The sequence below is a fragment of the Leishmania braziliensis genome, chromosome 11 (genome assembly GCF_000002845.2).
Source record: "Leishmania braziliensis MHOM/BR/75/M2904 complete genome, chromosome 11".
In the NCBI taxonomy this organism is placed as follows: Eukaryota; Euglenozoa; class Kinetoplastea; order Trypanosomatida; family Trypanosomatidae; genus Leishmania; species Leishmania braziliensis.
This window is the reverse complement of record NC_009303.2, coordinates 411,377-428,963: the sequence shown is the minus strand read 5'-3', so window position 1 is coordinate 428,963 and position 17,587 is coordinate 411,377. Positions and strand designations below refer to the sequence as shown.

Below are 17,587 nucleotides of genomic sequence, written 5' to 3'. Positions count from 1 at the left end.
TTGACCGATTCGCGCGCTCTTCGGGCGTCATCTTCGCGCGGTCCTTTTTGGTTGTCGCCGGCGCCTCCTTGGCAGGGGCCGCAGAGGCAGGCTTCGGGGCGCGCTCGGTCTGAGTCACAGCAGCCGACTCCTTCTCCGGCGCCGGGCTCTCAGCCGCAGACGTTGCCGATGGGCCCGCGCCACTCTCAGGCTTCGCTTCAGTGGCCATGGACGGGGACACCGGCGACGCCACCGCCGGTGCTGAGGACTGCGGCGCCGTATCCTCCGATGCCGTCGCCGCCGTGGTCACCGGCCTCCTCTTACCTAGCGAAAGAGTTCCGCCGCCCTTCTTGGGCGCCACGACCGGCTGCGCGGAGCCGCCGCCCAGAGACAGCTTTGCGGCATCCGATGCGGACGTCTTCGGCGCTGGGTTGGGGGCAGCGGGCCTTTGCTGTTTCTGCTGCGGCTGCGGAGGTGCCGGTTGTTGCGGCATCTGCTGTTGGTAGGCCTCGTTCTGCAGGTAGCGCTGCTCCTGCTGGCCACCGTAGCCGCTCCCCTGCTGATAGTTGCCGTAGCTGCTGTCGCCCCTGTAGCCCCCTCGTTGCTGCTGAGGGCCTCCGTAGCCACCGCGGGGGTAGGAGCCACCCTGCCACTGCTGCTGTGGGCTGCACATGTCGCCCTGGTAGTCAGCTCGGTTGCCGTAGAAGCCCTGGTAGTTGCTGCCCTGGCCTCCTTGCTGGGGGTAGTAGCCGCCACCGCCATACTGCTGCTGCTGCTGCGGCGGCGGCGGAGGGTAGTAGCCACCGGCCCCTTGGGCGTTGTAGTTGCCTATGTACGCGCTGCCATCGGGGGCGTAGGACGGCGCGTTGGGGTTGATGCTCCCCGTCGGCTGCTGCCAGGACATCCTCGACAAGCGAATGTGGAGTACGCTGTCCCTGTTGCGGGCTGCGTGTTCTTCGCTGGTTATGCTATGAGATGTGAATCACTTGCACTACTAGCTCACGAAAGGGGTGTGAAAGTAAAGGCAAGAGCACGTGCTGGGGAGGAGAGGTGGTGGTGTACTCAAGGAATATGAGGAGTGTGTCCTCGCTCTGGTGTGTGTGGGTGTGGGTGTGGGTGTCCAGAGGAGTTGCACACACACACAACGCGCACAGAGACGGTGAGAGGGGAGAGGAAAGGGATAGAAAACGCTGGTAGACTACGGAATCAACACCGACGAGGCACACAGAAAGAAAGCCTGAGCACATAACCATTCAAGCAATAGCGGAGGGGGAAGAGAAAGCGAGTGGACCAGAGGAGGGCGCGGCGCAGCCCCCTGCCGCTCTACAGAACGATTCGCAGGATGTGCCAGCCGCCCCCCCCCCCACGCAATGTGCAGCAGCAGCGTAGGAAAGGGGCAGCACGACTCCAAGCAAAGCGGGCGCTGGCACCTGCACCCGTACATCATAAACACCAGCACAAAGAATGGCACAAGCCGCGCGCAGCTCCCTCTCCTCGCCGCAAGGGGTTCCGCCCCCTCAGAGGCAGTCGAATGACACCGCGATGACCGCCTGTCACGACATCCTGCTGGCTGCCACGCCATGGCGCACCCTTGCTGCTGCTTAGTCTCGGGCTTTTCCTCTTTACCCCATGTCTGCTGCTGCGAAACAGCACCCCGCACGGACGCAACAGCGCGCTGAGGACACAAAACCACAGCACAAACAACATGTCCACTCCCGCAGCGCGTACACCGGAACACGCAGACGCCTCCACACACCACACGCCGAGCTCCACAGCGCAGAGAAGTCCACGAACAACATTGAGTGGACAAAGGAGAAAAACGATAAGCAAACGCCCACCGCTGCGGCCCGCCTCATCGCGCGCCCGAGGGACTCCCTCAACTCCGGAAAGGCCAATCGACCCGCAGCCGGACGCGCACGTCAAACAACAAAGACGAAAAATAGAAAAGAAGGAAAACACACGCGTCACCACGACACGCACCGCTCAGTACACCAACCTGTCCGACAACAGCGTGAAGTGATGTCCACGCCCGCACGCACACACATGTTGAAGGGCAGAGTCCCCGCAGCAGCGGGAGAAGGGAGAAACTAGCAAGAAAGCCCAAAAGGAGCAGACAGGGAGAAGGCATCGCCATGTCCTGTGGCAAGGAGAACAATACGAGCGCCACACGAGGTGGAGCAGTTGTTCGTCAGTCAAATGTGCGGAAAGTGAGGCCTTGTGCGCGTGTAGAGGCTTCTCTGAGCTTCTGCTTCTGTGCAGTCAGAGCTAAAAGGAATAAAATGAGCCCAGGTAGGGGAATCCGTGAGATGGCAGAGGAAGGGCTCTGCAGTCACGGAGTCGCTTACCCTCTTCCTCCCGTCCTGCAAGCAGATACTTGTCGCAGGAATCATTTTTTGAACGTCTCCCTAACACAGCGGTGCGGATATGCTCTGCCGCTTCCTCAAGGGCTGTAAACATGTCGGCGATTCCATACCGAGGTGCGAACATGAGAGGTAAAACAAAAAGGGGCACAGATAGAGGAAAAAGACAACGAGAGAGCCGTCACGGGCAAGCGGAGACGAGGCGGCCCGCTGCTCACAGATAGCAGAGAGCTGCGAAGGCTTGGATGGCACCAGCGTACCGCTTCGCCACTTGCGCCCATATCTGTGTCGCGTTTGGCGTACCAGCGTTCGCGCAGAAGTGCATTAACATCTGCACAAGCTCCTCCGGCAGCATTCCCTGCTGCAGCTGACGAATCACCTCCATTGCTGCCTGCTGCACCACCGCGCGCCGGCGTGGGTCTGCGATACTGGGGATGATCTGCTGAAGACGCTGCACTAGCTGGCTGTGCAACGGAGATGCAAACTGGGCTGGGTTCACGGAGGCAAGCAAGGAAGCAGGGTGCCCGGGGCTGGCAGCCGATGGCTGAGGCGGTGGTGGTGGTGGTGCGCCACCCATTGCCGGTCGCGGAGGGCCAGGCGGCGGGGGCGGCTGTTTCGCCATCGGCTGCGCTCCTCCGGAGTATATGGTATCTGCACGCTGCTGCGGTGGTGGTGGTACCACTGTTGGGTACGCTGGCGACTGTATCGCTAGAGGCTGTGTCGGTGGGGCTGTCATGCTGTATAGTGACGTGGGCTGCGGTGACGCAAGGGAAGCCATGGCACCGGACGACGGCGGCGGTCCCGACGGAGGAGAAGCAGCGCCAGCGGGGGTAGCACCAGGGATTGGCGCTCGCATCGATGAGTAAGAGGAGACTGGGTGCGGCATAAGTCGCGGCTTCGGCTGGCCTATTACCCCGTTCGATGCAGCTGGGAGTGGGTTCGTGCGACTGGGTGGTAGTGCGCCAGGGAAAAAAGAGTTGCTGTCAGATACGCTCATCCCCACCTGTGAACCACCGGCAGCCGGAGGCGGTGGCACCATCGGCGGGCCCGCTGCAGACACACCATTCATGATGTTGCTGGCCGGAGTCGTGGTACTGGCACCAGGCATCAGTGGCAGTCGCAGAGCCGTGCTCCCATCCGGCTGTGGTGGGGGTCCGGAGGGACTGGATTTGTGGGCAAGGCTTGGCGGGTGCTGTAACGGCTGCGGTGGCCGGGAAGCCACGGCCGGTGCACCCATGGGCGATGTGTAGCCACCAGACGGCAGATAGCCAGGCTGTGGCGGCGGCGGTTGCCCTGGCATTGCCATGGGGTTCACGTGGTACTGCGACTGCAGGGGCAGCACCGGTGGTTGCGGAGGGCCGTGGCTTGGCATCGACGAGGGATGCTGCTGCTGCTGGTGTTGATGCAGGGCCATCGCTTGTGCCTGGATCTGCGCCTGTTGCTCCTGCAGCTCTCGCTTCTGTCGCTCTTCGGCGGCGGCCAGGAACGCTTGACACGCTGGGCTCTGCACGTCCGACACAGGTGCCGGTGCGTACGGTGGACCGTTCTCAGGCTGGGGAAGATTGAAGAGGTACTTCATTCGATCGACAAGCACAGTGGCCGTGTGGTCGCCGATGCGGGCGGCACGCTGCAGGTACTGTACCGCCTCCTTCGGGTGCCCATCCGTTAGCAGCTTCACACCATAGTCGCACATGCAATGCGCCAGGTACTCGCCACTCGCCGCATGCTGCGTGGTCTCCTCTAGCAGGATCGTATCCTGCACGACCTCGCGCGAGGGGCGGTTCTCCAGGCGCCAGAGGTCCACCACAGCATTCACGTTGCTTGCACAAACATAACAGTGGTAGGCGCCCTCGTAGTTCTGCTGATCGCGCAGCGCGTCGCCAAGCAAGTTGCACGCACCAGCGAAGTCGTCACCCATGACGAACGCCACAATCGCTGACAGCACCTCCTTCCACGGCACATTGGCTTGAATAAGCCCACGGAAATCACCGGAGGCGATGGCTCCAGCGTAAAGCACATGCCGCTTTTTCGGGTTTGTAGCGGTGACATGCGCAATGTAGCGCTGGTGCACTTTGCGCACCATCTCCCCACCGCTGAGGAACGCGACTGCAAAGGCGTCGTCGAAGCAGCGCTCGTCCATGCATAGGTCCACGGCCTCCTCGATCTTACCGCTCACGATGAGCTCCGAGGTGCGGTCTTCGTAACTCTTCTGGCTCTCGTGCGAGATGGCGGTGAAGGGGTCGTCGTCGTCCTCGCCCAGCTTTCCGAAACCGGGGCCGGCGCCGCTTTTCGTGGAGGTGACGCCCTTGTTGAGGAAGTCAAGGATGGGCTGGCGCGAGTTCTGCGCGCTGGAGAAGGCGGCGAGAAGCTCATGGTGGGTGTCACTCAGCCACTGCGTCCGCTCTGCCGACCCGCTCGGAAACTGGGAAAGCTGCTCAAACATTCGCTGGTCCTCCGTCGTCTTCGGGCTCATTGGAGCGCCGTTCAGGCTCGACAGCACAACTTCATGGTCTGTCCCAAGGGCAAGGGAGGCAACCACGAGGGACATGTTGACCGAGGCACCGCACGGTTTGCTGAGCCACTTGGGCACCGTCCCGAGCTTGTCACTGCCGCTGCTGGAGACGTCCTGGGCCGTCGACACGCATAGAAGCGGGGTAAAGGATGACGTCGCGATGACGGCTGGCAGCACCGGGCACCACTGCACGTCAACAAGGTACTCCCCCACTGGCTGTAGCTCCCCGAGTTTCCTGCCCGTGTTTGGGTCCCACCACATGGTACGGCCATCACCGCCGCAAGATGCCACCATCGACGACTCCTGCTCGCTCCAAGCGAGGCCGGTAATGCCACGCGTATGTCCGGCCATTTCACGCAGCGGTACAACCCCCGTGCGAAGGTCCCACACCTGCAACACTGGATGTCCGTCGTCCAGTCCCACAACGAGCTGCGTCGCAGCCGTCGGGTTCCACGCAATGGCGGTGATCTGCCCCTTGTGTGACGCCTTGGACACGTTCAGCGCCGTCACGCGAGTAGCCATCTTCAGGTTCCACACGTTCACTACACCGTTCACCGTGGCAGTGGCAAAGATGTGGGCGTACTTTGGGTGCCACTGGAGGTGAACAATGGCGCCGCTGTTCGGCACGTTCGAAATAACCGATATCCTTGTCGGCGCACACACGCCGCCGGTGGCGCCATCCTGCAGCGTCCACACACGCCAGACGCCGTCGTCAGCGCCGGTGGCGAAGAAGTGCGGCTTCGATGGGTTGAAGTGGAAGCCTCGCACAGCCGACCCCGCGTGCTCATGCACCATCCACAGCAATCCACGCGGGCGATCACTCACCTCCTCACTGCCACCGCTCGGGCCGGCGGCAAGCACTTCCGCAGCAGAGAAGATGTATACACACCCGTTGCCGCACGAGACACCAATGATGCCCTGTGGCCCGGCGTACGGCGACCAGTCAACACGATGCACACGATCCGGCAGCCGCACACGCCCGACGACAGGCAGCTCCGTCTCGTCCGTCACCTTCACATCCACGAGGCGGATCTCAAGAAAGGCGTCGGTGCTGAAGTTCTCATCCATGGATCCGCTGTACGACGCGGTGGCGAGAAGAGGTGGGTTGCCCAGCACCGCTGGTGACCACGCGAACGCGCAGCACAGCGCCGTGTTCTTCAGTCTCATTATGGGTCTTCCGCAGAGAGGGTACGTGTCCACCGGTGCGTGGGTGCGAATTTGTCGGTGCTCCAGCCGACTGCTCGGCGCTTGAATGACACGCTAAGAAGCAAAAGGAGAAAATAGCGAGCGTCAATCCCGCAGCGACAACGGCAACAACGCGGGCACGACGACCGGGAAGGGGAGGGAAGCCGAGCGATGAGAAATACGCGCACAAAGGCACGCGGAGGGAGGGGGAGGGGGGGGGGGGGGGGCAAGCAGAGGAGCCTGCAAACAACAAGAAAGGAGAAAGGGGAAAAAAACGGTAGAGATGAACGAAACGAGAAAGAAAAACGTGCAGAGGAGGACAGTCGCCCACAAAGAAAAAACCCCTGCGACAGTGACGGCGCAGATGCTAAGAAGAATCAAAGCGCACCAGTGGGAGACACACACACACACATATATATATATATATATATATATGCGCGTGTGAGTAAATTGGTGCGTGCGTGCGTGCGCGTTAGGCGGTGGTGTGTTACACGCCACGACGAGCGGATAGACGTGGTCCGTTGGTGTAGAACGACGGTTGGAAATCCAAAAAAAAAAAAGGAGAAAAAATATATATATAACATGAGAAATAGAGAGGCAAAGAGAGAAGAGTGCGATGTAAACTGCCAAGACATGGTGGGTAGCTGTTAGTATGGGAGTGCAGGGTCACTTCGATGCAAGTTCAACAGAAGCATGAGTTGGCTGAATCACAGAACACGCCAAGTGATCCCTTCTCCACAACCCAGCCCTCCGAACTTCACGTCAGGGACTACCATAGAGCGTCGCGTAGAGGAGTCAACTGCCAACCACAGGAGATGCCCATGCATCACCCACCCTCGCTCATCACCCACAGCAGCTACGTAGCACCCACGAGGAAGTTTGTGCATAGAGAAGCGAGAAGCTTGGGTCGAGAAGCGGCGTCAGTAACGCCCAGGAACGCGCAGGATGACCCTTCCTCATCTTTCACATGACTCCAAGGCAGCCTGCACTCTCTACAGGAAGGGGTCCACACCACTGGGCACTGTGTTCCTCGGGTTTCTTTTTATTTGCTTGTTGGTCAGCCTGTTTGCTTCCACTCACCTTGCGAGCGTCTCCGTCACCGAAACGAGCTGGCGATGCCGTGCACGAGCGCAGCGGCGGGGATGCAAAGCGCGTTGCGCGAAAAGGGAAACGAGAAAGGAAAACAATGCCACAATCCGAAGAGAGGGAAGAAAGAACGCAAACGAATCTCTTGTCGTCTCGCAGCCTAGTTGCGCTTCGCACGCACGCACTTGCGCGAGAACCTGATCTTCTCGGAGCGGGCCTTGCGCGCAGCAGCAACCTTCGTCGTGCGACTCGCAATGCGGGCCATCCGGCGCGCGCGGCGGAACGCCACACTCGCGAGGTCCGGCCGCACAGCAGCCACGGCGCGGCTCACGTCAGACGCCTTCACGCCAGCAGCCTGCACAACCTTCTTGTACGCCAGCCTCGGCTTGTTGTTGTTGCTGCCATCCTTCACCGTCACGCAGATCATGCCAGCCTTCGCCGGCTTCACAACAGCGGCCTTCCCGTTCAGGAAGCCAGACTGGCGCTTCGTCCAGCTGCCGTTGTTGTTAAACGGGTCGTTGCTCATGCGGATGCCGCCGCGCTTCTGCAGGAAGCGGCTGCTCTGGCGGACCAGGATCCACTGGAGATCGGCAGAGTGCGACATGATTCGTACGCAGTTCTGTCATCGCGCGGCGGGAGGGGGCGACGGAGGGGATGAAAGAGAGTGAGGGGTGCACGGAGCAGGAGTGCGACGCAGGTGGGAGTGGCGCATAGAGGCGCGCGAGCGCAGCACACGTGAGGCGCAAGAGAGGAGCACAGGAAAGAGAACAAGGTGAGAGGAGTAAGGCGGCTGAGAGAAACACGAAGGGCATCGAGCCAGCAAAATGGTCCTCCATTGGGCGGCCAACCAGGCGTGCAGAGTGACACCCAGATTTGCGCTGCTCCGAGATCTTCATTCGGCGCACGTATCCCTCTGCGCGAGCAGTGGCCATATGCAGGCGCGCACGTACAGGGTTGTGTGGTCAGAGTCGCTGGCAGAACAGTCGCAGGGCAAAGAGAGGGGGAGGGAAAAGTGAGCGTGAGGGGTACGACGAGTTACCGAGCACCGTCACAAGAGCAGCATCGTCGTACGAAACAATATTGCGCGCTGTTCCTCTCTCCCTTTGCCTGCCGGTTGTTGTTGTTTATGCGCATCTGCTGATCAGGAAACAAGGTGCAAGTTTGAATTAGAGTGTGATGTAGTCGCCCCGCTGCTTATGCTCGCGCCTATGCGTGCTTTCAAGCGAGCAAGAGGAAAGAGAAAGGGACTATAGTCCGGTCAACATTCTTCTCAGCACCATCACACACCTCACTTCGTGTAGTCAGTCTGCTTAACGCACGCGTGTCCCGTGTTCTGCAGACGGGGCTCTTTCACCAAAGACCAAACCACTTGTTGAAGCAACGTCGTGCATCCTTCAGTCGCGCATCAGCGGTGACTGTTCGCAGAACTCCTTGAACTGAACAGTAGACTGCATTCTCCGGCAAAGAGGACCGGCGAGGTGGTCGTCACTGCTCCGCGTAAGGAGAGCGGACTGCCAGTCATCAGTCCACTGCCACGCACAAAGCACCACCCCCACCCATGTCGCCCATCACTGGCCAACGGTCAAAGGGGGAGGAAAAACCCTCAGATTGGAATCGTGTACCCACTGCACCGGAGTAAAATAATCTCGGTGTCCTCGACGGCCCTTGCCAGCGACTCTGCCACCTCCGCAACCCCGTTGTCGAGGCACATCAGGTGTGTCAGGAGATCGGACGATATGGGGTCGTAGCCGTCAGCGCCGCCCTCACGCCCACCAGCGGACCCTATTCGTATGCTGGACATCTCCGCGCATGAGCGATGCTCTTGCGGAACAGGAGCCAAGGGCGACGACGGTGGGGTGGAGGCGAGGCACAGTGCATCCACGTTCGCCTGCTCCATCGGAACGGCGTCCAGAGCGCCACCTGTACACGTCCCCAGCGCATCGCTTGTTCTTGGCTCTAGGAAGTCGCCTTCGAGGTCCGAGACGTCTACGACTCGATCCTTGCTCGGTGGCATGGAGAGACGGAGGAAGCACGCGACGAGGCCGCTCAGCGTGGAGCTTTCAGATAGCGTTGCCCAAAATTTTGTGCTCATCCACAGCGCTGACAACACCAGGATGCTTTGACAAAAAGCACTCAGCTCCGTGAGTACGAGCCCAGGATAGCACGGAGACGAAGAGGACGACTGAGCTGAGAGGACCTGCTGGCGCACACGAGACAAATCTTTCGCGAGTTGTGCGGAGGCCAGCGTCGCTGATGCATCCAATTTCTGCGTAAATGTGTGGAGAATCCCTGCTTGGAGCGTCCCGCGCAGATACTGAAGTACATGAGAAGCCACCAGCGCTGTACCCATCGCGTCCGCGTCGCGCACAACAGATTGCACAGACGGCTGCACGCATAAAGCAGCAGTAGGGGATACAGTCGCTGTGCTATCCGTTACTGCTGGGCGCAAGGCAGTCAGCTCCGCATGGCTGAGTAGATAAGCAGTCGAGTGAAGAATGCGATCCTCCAGTGCGCAAAACAGCTCCCACGCGGCGGGGTCCAGCGCCTTCAGTGCTAGCCCGTACGCATCCACAAAGATGAGAGACATCAACGATGATGCGTAAGTGAGAAAGAGAAAGGCACACACGCGTAGAGAGAAGAGTACTGCCTGGGGTTGTGTTTGCTGACCTGGCGCGTATCGGGGCTGTAGGAGCGCGTCCTAATGCTTTACATGTACACTGTTGAGCAGAGTAGCAGCGCAAGTGTTAGGCAACACAGCAAGTAAGCAAGCGACACACGGACGACACGGCCTAAGTAAAAAAAAAAAAAAGAAGCCCCGGTCAAATCCTTTGCCTGCTCACCTGGGATATCGCCTAAAATGGCAGTGCGCCCACGCCTCCGTGTATACGTGCGTGTGTGTGTTTGTGTGCGTGTGCGTGTGTGGGTGTGTGTGTGTACACCACCTCCGTTGTATGGCCCACCAGCGCCACTCCCTCGAGTCCGCGTGAAGTTGGACCTCGAACAACCGGCAACTCCTGAAAAAGCGGAACACGAGGTGAAGTGGGGAGGCAAAAGAAAAGAAACAGCAAAGAGGTAGTGACTCGTCCACCACACGCAAGAGATCACGGCAGGCTGTGTCAAGCAGTTATACAGACCTCACAAGCCGTGAGTCACCCAGTGCGGAGCGCAGCGGGCATGCGGGGTGAACGCAAGAAGCAGCGATAGGAAAGACCCCAGAGCAGGAGAAGAAGAAATGGTGCAGAAGTGCGAGAGGGGAGCCTCCGCTGACGTACATAACAGCACACAACTGGCGTACTCATGGAAACGAGCAGGAGCTACGCGAGACGCAACAGGCCAGTGAGTGCATGGTCGCGTATACCTACACACAACTATATATACATACAGATATAAGAAACCCGAGAAGAAAAGAGTGGTTCGATACCTCGGGCCTCATACGCGCATCGTTGGCGATGCATCTGATTACTTTTGGGGCTTTGCCAACCCTCTGTTAGTTACTCAGCTCACCTTGCGAGCGTCTCCGTCACCGAAACGAGCTGGCGATGCCGTGCACGAGCGCAGCGGCGGGGATGCAAAGCGCGTTGCGCGAAAAGGGAAACGAGAAAGGAAAACAATGCCACAATCCGAAGAGAGGGAAGAAAGAACGCAAACGAATCTCTTGTCGTCTCGCAGCCTAGTTGCGCTTCGCACGCACGCACTTGCGCGAGAACCTGATCTTCTCGGAGCGGGCCTTGCGCGCAGCAGCAACCTTCGTCGTGCGACTCGCAATGCGGGCCATCCGGCGCGCGCGGCGGAACGCCACACTCGCGAGGTCCGGCCGCACAGCAGCCACGGCGCGGCTCACGTCAGACGCCTTCACGCCAGCAGCCTGCACAACCTTCTTGTACGCCAGCCTCGGCTTGTTGTTGTTGCTGCCATCCTTCACCGTCACGCAGATCATGCCAGCCTTCGCCGGCTTCACAACAGCGGCCTTCCCGTTCAGGAAGCCAGACTGGCGCTTCGTCCAGCTGCCGTTGTTGTTAAACGGGTCGTTGCTCATGCGGATGCCGCCGCGCTTCTGCAGGAAGCGGCTGCTCTGGCGGACCAGGATCCACTGGAGATCGGCAGAGTGCGACATGATTCGTACGCAGTTCTGTCATCGCGCGGCGGGAGGGGGCGACGGAGGGGATGAAAGAGAGTGAGGGGTGCACGGAGCAGGAGTGCGACGCAGGTGGGAGTGGCGCATAGAGGCGCGCGAGCGCAGCACACGTGAGGCGCAAGAGAGGAGCACAGGAAAGAGAACAAGGTGAGAGGAGTAAGGCGGCTGAGAGAAACACGCGAAACAGCGAGGAACAGCACAGGTAAGTCTCCGTGGCGAAGGGGGTTCCACCGCTACCAGGGGACAAGCGCCTGCGCCAGACAGTGTAGTGAAGTGAGCGGGGTCTCAAGGTGGAGAAGATGGTGGCGCATCAGAGCAACGTAGATGCTAGGTTCGCCCTCGAATCCGCCATTGTTCTCTTGCTCTCCGCGCATATATATATATATATCGTTTCCAAGCGAAAACACACAAAAAGAGAGAGAGAGAGAGAGAGACTGATTCCCTCAACAACGGGAGCCACGAGGGACAAGGAAATTTTGACCATCAAGCGCAGTGCCGAAATAAGCTCGATTTAGCACGTGGTGATGTCCTCGCAGCCTTTTTCTCCGCCCCCCCCCTTTCGGTAGTGTAGACCACTATAAAGAAGAAGCGTAGGCGAGTGGCGAGGAGGCGAGAACAGAGAGAGGGGATGAGAAGAGGGGGGAAAGCCCAAGACCACCTTCGATGATCTCCTTCACCACCGCGCGCACTTCTCGCTACGCCTCTTTCCCTCTCTGTTGCTCTACGACTGGCCTACGCCGTACTCGACCGCTGCAACAACGGGCCGCTGCTTCGCTCTCGCTCCTTCTTCCCACATGTACGCGCAACAAAAGGTAGGAAGAGCAACAAGGCGGACGCGGGAGTACCGGAGGGGGAAGGGGGGGGGGGAGGGCGCGCGCAAGCGAAAGGGGAAAACAAAAAAAAAAAAAACACAAAAAAAAAGGAAGCGAGAAAGGAGGAGAGAAGGAAGGGCCTACAGGTAAGAGGGGGGGGGGGCAGAGGGAAGTCGGCCCCACCTGCACCCACGCGCAGACGTCGCTGTCCAGGGGAGCGAAGAAAAGAGCCAAACGCCCCCATCCACGAAGAGAGGGATGGGGATGAAAGTGCGCTGCCAATCTAAAATGCCAACACACACAACGACAGGGGAGCAGTAGGAAAACGAGAGGGAGAGAGAGCGGAGCAGCGGGGATGCGTATCGCACTTGTTCCCCATAAGCATGAGAGACAACAGGAGAGGGAGAGCGGAGGAGGAGAAGAAAAGGCCAACGAGAGGTATTCGCAAGACGACGATGAAATCCCGCATTCGCACTGTCGCACACATACACGCATCAGACTCCAGATAAGGTCTAAGGTAAGCATAAGAACCAGAGAGCGACAGGTCAGCAACACCGGCTTTGCAAACAAACTAGAAAAAAATGGAGAAAAGTATATGTTAAGGGGAACGCGCGCGAGAATCAGCGAGAGTGCCCAGGAAGCGGGGAGCTGCCCTGCACGCCATCGGCGCCACAAAGGCCCACCGATATGTACAGACACACTTGTGGCGTGCGAGAAGAGCTCGTTGGGGATGCACAGTCGCTAGGTCACAAAGAACAAGAAAAGAGCCGCAGTGAGGGAGACAATGAATGATGTCTTCTCACCGTCAATCTCTTCTTTCCACTTCGCTACTCTCCGCTCTGAACGACTTGACTGAGGCAGGGGAATACACATAGAAAATAAAGGCGGAAAAGAAAGGCACAAATAAAACTCCACCGTCGCCCTACCGGTGTGGCTTTCGGGCGTGCCCCACAGCGAGTGTGTCACACATTAGACGCCTCTGCGGCGCGTGTGCCGCGTCGTATATTGGCAACATCCGCGGAACAGCAGGCCTTCGTGTGTGTGCGCTGTTTTGCAGACTGGCAACGCTACGCGCCGCTTCGTCTCTCGTTATCTCGCTCCATGGCACATATCTTGAGCCCGGGCCTCTCCCTCCCTCTTCCCCTCCTCATCTTCCACTCATAAAAGACTTCGCAGGCAGCAGAGAAATGAGAAGCGAGGGTGTGTCGGCTCATTGCTCAGCTTTGTTTCCCTCTTTTCCATTTCTGGCTTCTTGTTTGCTCCTCCTACGCGCACTTAGTTGTGCGGGTGCTGTTGGAGGAGGGGAGGCACCACCGTCGCTCTTGTCCTCTTTTCAGTGGCGCTGCAACCTGGTGCTGCTCACACGCCTCACATGCACACAGAGAGAGAGACAGAAAGACGCAGACACATGCAACTGCATTCACATCGCTGCTCTCAAGCTCAACCTCTCCGCATGAGCTCTTTCTCCCTTCCCTCTAACGGCTGCTTCTCTCACCACCTCTATTGCTGATCTCTGCTCTCCACCCCGTTCAACATCGTTACCTCCCTTTCTTTACTGTTACGCCCTTTTCCCTTGTACAGCGCGCATGCTCACCTGGTCCGTGCGTGTCCCGGTACAAGCGTGCACTGCGCCAGCCACAGCCCGTACCTCCCCCCCCCTTCCCTTCTCCTCGCTTTGTCTCGCCTTTCACTCACGCGCTTTCGTTCTCTTCCGCTGTGTGTGTGTGTGTTGTCCCGGCAGCCTGGCCCTTTTCACAGAGAAATAGACCCGAGCCCGCAACAAAGCAAAAGTGAAACATCAAAAGGACGCGTGCGCGCGCTCACCTGCAGCGCACGCGTAAATACACGCGTGTTTTGCCGCCAGGGGACTGCGAGCCATGCATACGCCATACGTGTACACGTGCCTCATTAGGCACGTACCTCCAGCGTGCATATCGTCGCAGCTGACCTTTTCTGCTTTCCCTCGTTGTGGTCGTTCATGTCAAGCTAGACAGAGGAGCAGCAAACGACGCGAGACGAACGAGAGAAGGAGGGAGAGAACAGAAGAGCCCACACGCACATAGGCGCAGAGGTGAGGTGGGTAGAAGAAAACAAACACTCAAAGCAACGAGAGAGAGAGAAGGGGGAGAACGCCGTCGGGTTCACGCAGAGCTCAGCACCGAGACGCCTACACCCACGCACGTGCCCTCACACTATTTCTCTTTCTTTTCTTTCGTTCGCGTGCTTTGCCGAGCTGCGCCCTCCTCTAAGCAGTCGCCTTCTTCTTGATGTACTTGACGCGGCACTGGCTGGCCGTCGGACCCACCACCATGGTGTGGTAGTTCGGCTCCGGCAGAGAGCCGAGGAGCTCAAAGTCGTATTCACGCAGCACCGTCGCCAGCACCGTCTTGACCTGCAAGAGGCCAAATTTCTCGCCGATGCACTTGTGCACACCAGCACCAAAGCCGCAGAAGGCGCCGTCGACAAGCTTCATGTTACGCTCTGGATTCCACTCACGCGGATTGGGGAACGCCTCCTCATCCTGGTGTGAGAGAAGCGGCGAACAGGCAATGATGTCGCCCTCCGGCACCACGTACTTGCCTACCTGAACTGGCTTCAGTACCTTGCGCATCAGCATAACCAGCGGCGGGTCGCGGCGGATGGACTCGCGCGCGCACTTCTCCGCAAACGGCATCTCCTCCATGACGTTGTCGTAGTTCAGCTGCGCTGGGAACTCGTCAATCTCTTCGTGCAGCTTCATGAGGTGCTTCTTGTTGCGAGGGTCCATCAGATGCAGCAGGGACCAAGTAGTGGTGATGGTAGAGGTGTGCTGGCCAGCAAACATGGCGGCAACAATCATGCCGCAGACCTCGTGCTGGGACATGCGGGTGCCGTCGCGGTACACGGCACCGAGCAGACCAGCGAGTAGGTCAGACGTGCTGTTGTCCTTCTGGGCCTCCTCCTTCTCGCGAGCGATGATGATCTCACTGAGGACGTCCTGCAGCTCAGCGCGGGCATCGCGGCAGCGGTAGGACTGAGGCAGCGGCAGCTTCAGGATCCACGGAAGGAAGACAGCGGCAGGAATGAGGCAACTCTCCATCCTGGCCAGCAGCTGTGCAAACTGGCGCGCGTCGAGGCGCTTGCGCAGGTCTTCGCCGAAGAGACACTGGCAGGCGGTGTTAATGATCATAGCGCTGCAGTCCTCGAGGATGTTGATCTCGCCTTCGTCCTTGTCCCAGTTCGCCTTCATAAACTTGCGCACCTCGTGCTGTATCGAAGGAGCAAAGTTCTGGAACTTAGCCACAGTCAGCTCCTCTGCCAGGAAGTTGAGCTGCTCGCGCATGCGCGGGTACGGCGCGGCGTAGGCGACGCCCTCTCCAAAGACGGGCACCATGAAACTGTAGACCTCACGCGGGGAGAGAATTTCGTTACGCGGTGTGAAAAATTTGCTGTGCTGGTGAACGTCGCCGACGATAGTGATGCGATTGCCGCAGACGTTCATGGTGAATATGCCGCCGTACTTCCTCTTCGCGTTCAGCATAAAGCCCAGCGGGTCCTTGCCAAATTGAAGGATGTGGCCAACAAACGGCGTAGTACAGCGAACGACTGGGGGGTCCGTCGCGCGGGTCGTGTTGAAGGACTGGCAAAAGTACCAGCCGTATAGCGCCAGACCGGCAGCCAGGAGAAGAAGGAGCTCGCCGATCATGATGGCGAGACGTCTGTTGCTTTACTTTTTTGCTTGTGGTCCACGATAGGATCCAATAAGGAAAGAGAGAAGAGACAACTATCCCGGCGTGCGACCTCGGGGGGTGCGAGACGTGCTGGATGCAGATGCGTGTATGGATGCCGGGCACCTTTCCTCTCTCACGTGACCACCAGTGCACGCCTGTGTACGGCAAGTAGAGAGAGAGGGCAGCAGAGAAAGACAGTCAGCGAAGATGAGAGGTTAACCGCATGGCACACACACACACACACACACGAGGAAAGAGGAAAAGACGCGGAGGGGGCAGTGGAGAGAAGAAAGCGAAAGAGAGGAGACACCGAGAAAAGAGAACGACAGAGCACTGGCCAAAACGAAGAGAGGCTATGATGAAAAAGCTATGAAATTTGCGACCTACGCAGTGGTGGCAGAATCTGAAGAGGGCGTCACACACAGAACGAGGGGGATAGGGGAGGAAGAAAAGGTTGAGTGCACACGCACGTTGGTTGGAACGTAGAACACAGAGGTTACAGGGGTGGAGAGTGGACAGTAGCGGGTGTAGAGGGAAACAACACAAGTGCAGAGCGTGGATATGAAGAGGAGAGGAAGGGGAGGGGACATGGGGCACCAGCCCTTCCACCAAGAGATCCCTCTCTTCAGGAAATCAGTAGATGGGAGCCCAACTCACATAGAAAACCGTAAGGGGGGAGAGAGGCTCGTGCGTGCAATGTACGCGTAGGTCTTCCCCTTGCAGGCATACACAAAAAGGCCTCCATCCACATCAGCGACACCAGCGCCGCCCTCTGCTCTCTTCTTTGCTTTTTCGTTCTTGCCCGTGTATAACACTTGGCCTTGTACAAGCTGCCAGCTAGCGACGGTGTTGCCGGGGAGAATTGCTGACAAAACAATGTGAAACAGCGAAAGCGAGTCAACTTTCTACATCAGCACGCTCATGCTGCCACCAGTCCGATTGTGTGGTGCGCAGCAGCGCCAGAGACGCGCGCCACAGCAGTGCGCCCGCTCAGCCATCGGAGCACAGCCCCTGCCTCAAACTCTATCCGCCCGCCTCACAGCCGCTCCCACCACGCCGGCCGCCACCTGAGGGGCGTCCCTCGGGGTGGTGGGTAGGCTCCCTACACCGGTAGGTCGCGAGGGCCCGGTGGGGGATGCGTTCGAGCCGCGCTGGCACTGCGCGCATCACATGGGTGGCACAAGCGGGTTCGCTGCTGCCCGCCGCGACGATGCCACGCCAGCCAGGGCCGGGCCGCCGGCATCAAAAGCGCCACATCGCTCTGGCCTCCCCACGCTGTAGGTGCTGGGCCCTGGGATACCCACGCACTGCGGTGTGCTCCCTCGCCACCAGCAGGGCTCCTATACATATCGCAGCGCAGGAAGAAAAAGACAAACGATTGCGGGCGAAGAGGAGCCCAGACGGAGAGTGCAGAAAGACAGCCTCCGCACCATCGGTCGACTAAGACAGAAGCGAGGAGCAGAGCAAGAGGGTAAAATCGCACCGTCTGAGCTATGAGCACACGTTTTGCCTACGCGACTCTGCGCGAGAAGGTGAGGAGAAAAAAAAAAAACACGAGAACAGACTCAAGTCAAGCAAGCGTAAGAGAGAAACGGCACAGCGCTCCGGTTGAGGGAAAGAGAGGATGGAGGACGACAGGGGTAGAGAATAAGGAGGGAAGGAGAGGGCAAGCGCAGATAAAGAGGGCAACAGTGGGAAGGATGTGAAGCTACAAACAAAGAAAATCCGGTCAAAACAAAACACCATACAAGCGAGCGCCAGAAAAGAGAGTGAGAGACGCAGGGGCTGTTCGCCCCACACGTTCGCCT

At 58.9% G+C, this 17,587-nt stretch overlaps 6 protein-coding genes across 6 annotated transcripts; all 6 read right to left on the bottom strand.

The window, feature by feature from the left end:
• On the bottom strand, positions 1-883 carry LBRM_11_0930 (putative eukaryotic release factor 3; the record flags this gene model as incomplete). Its single annotated transcript, XM_001562976.1, has 1 exon — positions 1-883. A coding segment is annotated over one exon (883 nt), but the record flags the coding sequence as incomplete, so codon positions are not given.
• A 1,670-nt stretch (positions 884-2,553) lies between these two features.
• On the bottom strand, positions 2,554-6,018 carry LBRM_11_0920 (putative protein transport protein Sec31; the record flags this gene model as incomplete). Its single annotated transcript, XM_001562975.2, has 1 exon — positions 2,554-6,018. One exon carries the CDS (start codon positions 6,016-6,018, stop codon positions 2,554-2,556), a length of 3,465 nt encoding a protein of 1,154 aa, XP_001563025.2.
• A 1,264-nt stretch (positions 6,019-7,282) lies between these two features.
• LBRM_11_0910 (putative 60S ribosomal protein L28) lies at positions 7,283-7,648 on the bottom strand (the record flags this gene model as incomplete). Its single annotated transcript, XM_001562974.1, has 1 exon — positions 7,283-7,648. The coding sequence occupies one exon, from the start codon at positions 7,646-7,648 to the stop codon at positions 7,283-7,285; it is 366 nt and encodes a 121-aa protein (XP_001563024.1).
• Positions 7,649-8,725: 1,077 nt separating this feature from the next.
• LBRM_11_0900 (conserved hypothetical protein) lies at positions 8,726-9,709 on the bottom strand (the record flags this gene model as incomplete). Its single annotated transcript, XM_001562973.1, has 1 exon — positions 8,726-9,709. The coding sequence occupies one exon, from the start codon at positions 9,707-9,709 to the stop codon at positions 8,726-8,728; it is 984 nt and encodes a 327-aa protein (XP_001563023.1).
• A 1,083-nt stretch (positions 9,710-10,792) lies between these two features.
• Positions 10,793-11,236, bottom strand: LBRM_11_0890 (putative 60S ribosomal protein L28; the record flags this gene model as incomplete). The annotated part of the gene is made up of 1 exon (XM_001562972.1): positions 10,793-11,236. One exon carries the CDS (start codon positions 11,234-11,236, stop codon positions 10,793-10,795), a length of 444 nt encoding a protein of 147 aa, XP_001563022.1.
• A 3,078-nt stretch (positions 11,237-14,314) lies between these two features.
• Positions 14,315-15,754, bottom strand: LBRM_11_0880 (putative lanosterol 14-alpha-demethylase; the record flags this gene model as incomplete). The annotated part of the gene is made up of 1 exon (XM_001562971.1): positions 14,315-15,754. The coding sequence occupies one exon, from the start codon at positions 15,752-15,754 to the stop codon at positions 14,315-14,317; it is 1,440 nt and encodes a 479-aa protein (XP_001563021.1).
• Between the last annotated feature and the right edge of the window lie 1,833 nt (positions 15,755-17,587).